The 7473-nt window shown below is 55.5% G+C and overlaps 1 protein-coding gene across 2 annotated transcripts in view; it reads left to right on the top strand.

Annotated features, from left to right (window-relative positions):
* The window catches only part of GRIK3 (glutamate receptor, ionotropic, kainate 3), a 212981-nt gene that overhangs the window by 151978 nt on the left and 53530 nt on the right, over window positions 1–7473 (top strand). For both annotated transcript variants that reach the window (XM_014541556.1, XM_014541557.1), the window contains exons 6-7: window positions 5370–5543; window positions 6071–6214. In XM_014541556.1, the coding sequence (XP_014397042.1) occupies window positions 5370–5543; window positions 6071–6214 (318 nt within the window). The remainder of the gene's footprint in view (window positions 1–5369; window positions 5544–6070; window positions 6215–7473) is intronic.

Here is a 7473-nt window from a genome sequence, read left to right as displayed (position 1 = left end):
CCCCCCACCCACTGCACCCCATACCTAAGGCAGAGGTCTGGAGCCACCCTGCTCCTTCTGATCTGGAGCTCAGACCCGGGGACCTGCCAGGGTGGTGTAAGGAGAAAGGGAACCCCCAAGCTGGTGACTGAGACCAGGCATCTTCTTCCCCTAGTCCCTGGATTCCATGCCCTATTCACCTCTATATGTCCAGTGCCCAAATAGCGCCTGGTACATAGTAGGTGCTCACGAAAGTCTGAACGAATGACTACAATACCAAGTAGCAAGTAATCAGTGAAATTATCAATATCTCCATCACAACAACAGTTAAGTCCTGGACTCTGGGGCAGTCTGTCTGCCTGAGTTATAATTGAGATTCTTTCGTTTCACCTCTCTGTGCCTCGTTTCCCCTGCTATAAAAGTACGCAGTGACAGTACTGCCCATAGGATGGCTATGCTGAACATTAAATATGTTGACATCAGTAAAGCACTTAGAAAAGTGCTTGGCATTTAGTCTCCTGTATGAGTTAAATCAATTAATTAAATAAACTCCTGCTAGTGTTTTCTGTGTACTCAGCATACTTCATCTCATCCAAATCCAACTCTTCCAGGGAGGTCTGGCTACCCCAGTTTTATAGAAACTGAGGCTCAGAGAGGTCGCTCTGCGAGAAAGGGGCGGAGCAAGGATTGTTTCCAGCGGGGAGTGCCCAGCTCCATGCGCTCCGCTGAAGCCTGTGAGCTGAGAGCCTGCAGGAATGTTGCCCGGCCTCTGGCCAGCTCTGATTCCACGTAGCTGGCTGTGATGGTCCAGGCCTGGTGATTGACACCAATAGGAGTAACGGAGCCTCCACAAATCCCAGCAGCACCCACACTTCACAGGTTCCAGAGCCCTTTCTCCACATCACTGATTTCCCTCTTCACAGAGCAGAGTTTGTGCTCCCTGTTGATTGATGGGAAAGCCTGGGACCAGAGAGGTTGAGTGATCTGCCCAGAATCTCACAGCAAATCAGTGACAGAGGCCTGGGCTCCTGACTTCCGGTCTAGCCCATGGCTGTTCCACCCACTGCCCCTCCTCCCCACGCCTCCCTGAGAGCTCGGGAACAGACCGCGCCAAGGAGGCACAGCCCCCGCCATACAAATAGTTCTGCAGTGGAGTATGTCGGGGAGAGGGGAGCTTCCAGGGTGTCTTCCAGCAGCCCCCCACGTGCCAGGGCATCGGCTGTGTCCCCTGGGTCCTCTCCCCCTGCCCGTGTCCTGCTTCCAGCTCCAACTCCAGGACCCTCCTTGCAGCCCTGTTGGCTGAAGTGTTGCCCTGGTGGCTCCGCCTCTGCCCAGCGGTCAGTTGTGGCTGTATCCGAACGGCAGTGGCACTTGGCATGTATCCCCTTCCCGTTAGAAAACCCATGTCACCAGCTCTGCATCTCTAAAAAATCCTCCCAACTCGCTTCTCCCCCGCAGAAGACGGTTCAATTACCCCAGCTGCCATTATCTGTCCCAGCCAGCTTTGAGCCGTTCCCAGATAACCCCGCGTTCACCAGCCCCAGCTGAGCCCCCGGTACATGGCATGTGGAGGTAAAAGCCTGGAGGTGAAGAAAGAATTATAATAAATTAATAGATAAGCAATCACAATTAATGCCACTTCCCTGCAATAACAGTTATATCACGGGGAAGATATTTTCATCTGTCGTTCCTTAAGGCGATGTTTTCCGAGCTTCAGCTTCCACCCAGTCAGACCCATGGGGTGCTAATGAATTAGCCTATTATGTTATGCTGAATGTCTCTAAAAGGTCCCTCGTCGATACTGAATTCAGTGTGTCAACATTTGGCACGGAGAACAGCAACTTTTTGCCAAGCAGCAAGGTTGCGCACGGTTCGCTGTGTACAGCACTTGGGGTCTCAGCCTGGGGCAGTTTGGATCCAAACGTTGGAGCTGGACAGAGAGGCCTCTTTGCCAGTGTCCTGTTGTCCCTGCCCTCAGGTCACAGGGAAGGCACATTTGGTGCCCCGAGCCCCACAGCACTTTGCAGCTAAGCCCAGGCTTGAGGGGACAGGAGGAAGGTGACCCCAGCACTGCCGCCCCCTCATGCCCCACCCAGCCTCTGTGTAGGCGTCACCAGGACGAAGGCTGCAGCTGGAGACCAGAAAGGCTGTTGTCACCAGCACGCCAGCGGCCACCAGAGCCAGAGATGCACCCTTTCCACGGGGTCCAGCTGTCCTCTGGTCCTAGAGGAGGGAGGACCAGTCACAGAGGCCCTCGGCAGGCTAGTGCTCTGGCATCATTCAGGCCTTAGTGTCAGGTCCACACTGAATTGGACAAGAGGCTGAGCCTGTGCAGGGGCAGAGCGAGGGGGGCGCCCCCTGGGGGAAGAGCTCAGCTTTTTTTCTGTGGCCCCAGCAGTTCAGCTCTGGCCCCAGACTTGCAGACACCCCTTGCAAAACAAAATCCCTCCATCTTCCTGACCCACTTCCTTCAAAAGTGGTTCAGGTAAGATCTCTTGTTTCTGAAGCAAGCCCCTGGAGGGTCTCGTCCTCCACCCCAGTGACTTACCAAACCACGCCTAACGTCCAGCCCCAGAGGGGCTCCCCCGAGAGGAGGATGGGAAGCACCAGTCCCTCCACCTCGGGCTCTTCCCAGTGATGGTTCGGTCCCCGGAGAGCTACTCAGTGCTGGGCCTTCCTTCTACTTTGGTTGACGAGAGTATTTGGCTCAAGGGCTCATTGGGGAGACAGACACAGACATAGACAGTTGTTTTCAGTGGGGTGAGATCCAGAGGCCCCAGGAGAAGAGCAGAAGCACCCCTGACTCACCAGATCGTACATGTGTAGAGGAGCAGTCAGGGAGGCCAATAGGAAGCTACCAGTGTGATGCCCCCAAACACAGAGTCGGGGAGAAGTGCTAACAATCAGCTCTCACAGCCACAGCCAGGGTGAGCCAGCTCCATCACGCCATGGGGACAGACCTGGGTACACATTCTGTTCGCCTTTATGAGCTTTATGACCTTAGGCAGCTCCCCTCACTCCTCTGGCCTTGTTTCCTCTTCATAGAGAGGGAATACTATTGAGTGCCCACTTCACAGGTGACTGTGAAGATTCAATGACAGCCCTGCCAGCATGGCTCAGTGAAGCAGGAGGTCATGGTTCCATTCCCAGTCAGGGCACATGCCCAAGTTGCCAGCTTGATCCCCAGTGTGGGGCATGCAGGAGGCAGCCAATCGATGATTCTCATCATTGATGGTTCTATCTCTCTCTCCCTCTCCCTTCCTTTCTGAAATCAATAAAAATATATTTTCAAAAAATAATTTTTAAAAAGATTTGATTATATACTCCAGTGCAGGATTGAGCATAGTGAGCACCCTCCACTTCCACGGATATTAAGGCCATATGGACACCCTCTGGCCAGTTCAGTCGCCATCTCCCATCTGCTCAACACCCTGCATCCTGCTCCCACCCAGCCCCCATCCTGGCCTAGAATCAGGGCCATGTTTGTTTCGGCAAAGCTGGGACTACACTGTCTAAGCCTCTCCCCTACTCCCTAAACCTTCCAAGAGGAAATTAACACAATGCCTTTCAGAAAGAGGCCATTGGCGCCGGGGTGGGGGGAGGGGGGAGGACAGAATGAGTTTAGCATCGATTAGGAAGATCTCAGAGACCCGAGGCAGCCAGCACAGGGTGAGTGCTGCTCCGTGGCTCCAGGTTGTATCACTCATCATCTTCTCTGAGCCATCATCCCCTTAACCAGAGCTGGGGCCGTTTGGGGCTGGGTGCTCCCCCCCGATGTCTGTACCACAGAGAGGCTTGGCCAGGGTCCCAACCACCCTCCCAGCATGGGATGGAGCGACTAAGCCCGAGGACCCACGAGCAAGGACGGCGAGGGGAGAGTGTGGGGAAGGATAGACAGTAGATGAGGAGGAGCTCAGACAATGACCTTTAGACTCCGTGACCTTTGCCCACCAGTGGGATGGGACCAACCTTGAGTGTCAAAGTCTATTTTTTCAAACAGTTAAAAACACAGACTATGGAATGAAACATGTGGCAAAGATGGAACCCACTCGTTAACAAGGGCAGCAGGAGGATGGCAATGTTGGCTCAAAGAGCGTGTGAGGGGCTGAGTGCTTAGGTACTTGATGAGAAAACACATAGAATAAGGCTGCTAGGTTAGATACAAAACGGATTAACGTCCTGCAGGGCCATAAAACCACAACCGTGGCGATGATCCTTTTTGTGAACAAAAATCTACAAGTGAACCCAGAGTCTGGGCCTTGAACCAGTAGCTGAGAGTGAAGGCAACCCCAGGTGTGTTCCCCAGGAGAATCGCACAGTCCCAGGTGGGCAGTAAACCATGTTTCCGTGCTGCTCTCCTGCCTTATTTCCAAGTTTGGGGTAAGTTTCTGCTCTGAGGACAGAGTACTGCTCTACTCCTCATGCTACCACCCCCCAAACACCACCTCTTTTCAGCTAACACCCAACTTCTCCTTCTGTGTCTGCACCCCCTTCCCAGAGCTGCGGTGGGAGAGGGGGGCCTGGAGCTGGGCTGCCCCATGCATTCAGGCCTGTTTTCCTGGCCCTTAGGCGAGGGCCTGCCCACGCACCTGGACATGACCTGGCCCCCAGACAGACAGGCGTGAGGATGGAGCCTGTGGTGTGGGGGGCCAGGGGAGAGAAGAGGGCAAGGGCAGCTGTACTCTGAGTCCCTGGCAGGACACTTTTAAAGTACTCTCCTTTGCCTGCCGGTTTGGCTCACTGGATAGAGCATCAGCCTGGGGACTGAAGGGTCCCAGGTCGATTCCGGTCAAGGGCATGAACCTTGGTTGCGGGCACACCCCCAGTAGGGGATGTGCAGGAGGCAGCTGATCGATGCTTCTCACTAATCGATGTTTCTAACTCTCTATCCCTCTCCCTTCCTCTCTGTAAAAAATCAATAAAATATATTAAAAATAAATAAAATAAAATAAAATAAAATACTCTCCTTTGGGGAATAAAATCCTTCCTCCAGCCTCACTCAGGGTAACGTGGGGATGCCCAGACCCAGCAGCACGAAGTGGGCCTCCCCGTCGGAGGCAATGACCATCCTGACTGTCCTCAGCTACTGTTGGAGGCCGGGCATTGGGCCTGAATGGCTGCACAATGTGCTATAAAGGAGGCAGATGAAGAAATGGTCAGAGCGGCTTGCTCGAGGCCCGGCAGTGAACACGTGGGGTCGGCCACCAGGCAGACGGGTTCCTGTTGACTCCAAGTGCAGTGCTCCCATGGGGCCCCCTCACCCCTGGCCTCCCCTCCCCAGGCCCTGCAGGGAGCTGCAGCGAGGGCTCTGGGGGGCAGCAGGGAGCGTGGGCAGTGGGCTGGAGCTTACGGCAAACACACCTTTATTTCCACAAACCTCTCTCTGTCAGGATCTTTATGCGCTAGACCTGGAGCCCTACCGCTACTCGGGGGTGAATCTGACAGGGTTCCGGATCCTCAATGTGGACAACCCCCATGTCTCGGCCATCGTGGAGAAGTGGTCCATGGAGCGGCTACAGGCAGCCCCCCGGGCCGAGTCCGGGCTGCTGGACGGAGTGATGATGGTACGGCAGCAGGGGGCCCAGACCCAGGGATCCCCTTTCCCTTCGCCTTTCTCCCTCCCTCCCTTCCTTCCTCCCTCCCATCCCTCTTTCCACCTCCTCCCTCCCTGTTTCTTACTTCCCTCCTACCAATCCCCTTCTTAGGTCAGCAGGACCTGAGACTAGGGGCCAGGACACAAGGGAGCCAGACATAGTCCATCCCAAGGTTGGGAGTGCAGACATGTCAACAGCTGATGACAGAGCTGGAATAAGCTCAGTGGGTCCTAGGTGTGACCAGCAGAGGCTGGGGAGGCGGGAAGGAGATGGTGCGGGAGCCAAGACAGCAGCAGGGCATGGGGATGGGGCAGAGAGACTGCTCAAAGGTCAGAGCTGCAAGGGTGTCAGGTGTCTGCAGAGCAACAGGGTCACCCAAGCCTGGCCTCTCACCAGGCCCCCTGTGTGCCTGGCGGGGGGGGCGGGGCCGGAGATAAGGCAAGGGGAGCGGAGAACTCAGAAGCTGTTCTCAGGCAGGCCCTGCACCCTCCCTCCAGACCGACGCCGCCTTGCTGTATGATGCCGTGCACATCGTGTCCGTGTGCTACCAGCGGGCACCCCAGATGACCGTGAATTCCCTGCAGTGCCACCGGCACAAGGCATGGCGCTTCGGCGGCCGCTTCATGAATTTCATCAAGGAGGTAAGTGCCCCCCACACCCCACACCAAGGCCATCTCCCCGGAGGTTGTTGGTGCTGCAGAGCGGTCAAGGGCCCAGGTTTGGGAGTCAGGTTCAATGTTCAATCCACCTGAACTTGGGCAAGTTGCCTTACATCTCAGAGCCTCAGTTTCCTTGAGTGAAAATAGCCATGACAGGACCAATCTTACAGGGTGATGGAGAGGCTGTCCTTGGCACGTAGTAGGTGCTCAGCGGGTGGTCAGCATTGTCAGCAGGACACAGCATGGGCTTCAAGTACTACAGGTGAGGGTCGTTACCTCTGGCTGTGTGATCTTGGGCAAACTCAGGAACCATGCTGGGCCTTGGTTGTCTGTACAACAAGGTACAGAGATGAAAGGTGGCCACGTGGAAGGTGCTCGGTGCAGTGCAAAGGCAGAGGAGGCTCGGTGAATAGCTGTCAGCCCCACAAACTCCTCTGTACGTCACGGGCCCACCAGCCAACTTCCCAGCCAGGGTCCCCATCGGGACCAGCTCTCCTGGCACCGCGGCGACTGTGGAGAAGGCCCATCCATGGAGCTGACTCCAAGGAACCAGAGAGCAGAAGCCTGTCCTGCTGCTGAGAAGGCGGCCGTGGAAGCACACGGGGCTGCTTTAATCTCCAAGGACTCTCTCCAGCACCGCTGCCCTGTAAACGGTGGAGGGCTGTTTATTGTTCCCATTTTACAGATGGGGAAGCTGAGGTCTGGGCTTGCACCCTGGCTCCATCCCAACTGGTTAAGTGACTTTGGCTGAGATGACCAACTCTTGGATCCTCAGTTTCCTTGGCTGTGCCCTGAAGATAGTAAGAAAGTGTGCTACGAAGCGTTGTTGGGAAGACAATGGAAAACTGCGCACAGAGCCCCCAGGCGGGGCACAGTCAGGTCCCAGTATACGGTAGATGAAGAAGGTTTCTGGGGGACGAGGTCTGGGCAGGGAGCTCCTGGGTCAGAGAGAGTGACCGTGTCCAGGGCAATAGCATGTGCACTTAGGGCTGTGGCTCTGTATAGACCATCCCTTTGTAGCAACCACAATGGACCAGAAATGAAGCCAGCTGGCTTGGGAGTTCACTTATTCAACAGATATTGTGTGGCCTGCGGGGTGCCAGGCAGGGAGCTAACGCAGATGAGCCCAGCACTCTCAGAGCTCGCACCCAGGCAGACGTTCAGCACATCATCGCGTTCATGCCTGTATCCCTACCCCAGGAGGAAGGCAGCGCTGTGAGGGTGAAGAGCGAAGGAAGCCA

The sequence above is a fragment of the Myotis brandtii genome, unplaced genomic scaffold (genome assembly GCF_000412655.1).
Source record: "Myotis brandtii unplaced genomic scaffold, ASM41265v1 scaffold274, whole genome shotgun sequence".
Lineage (NCBI taxonomy): Eukaryota > Metazoa > Chordata > Mammalia > Chiroptera > Vespertilionidae > Myotis > Myotis brandtii.
Note: the sequence above shows the minus strand (reverse complement) of the source record. Positions and strands in the feature narration are given on the sequence as shown.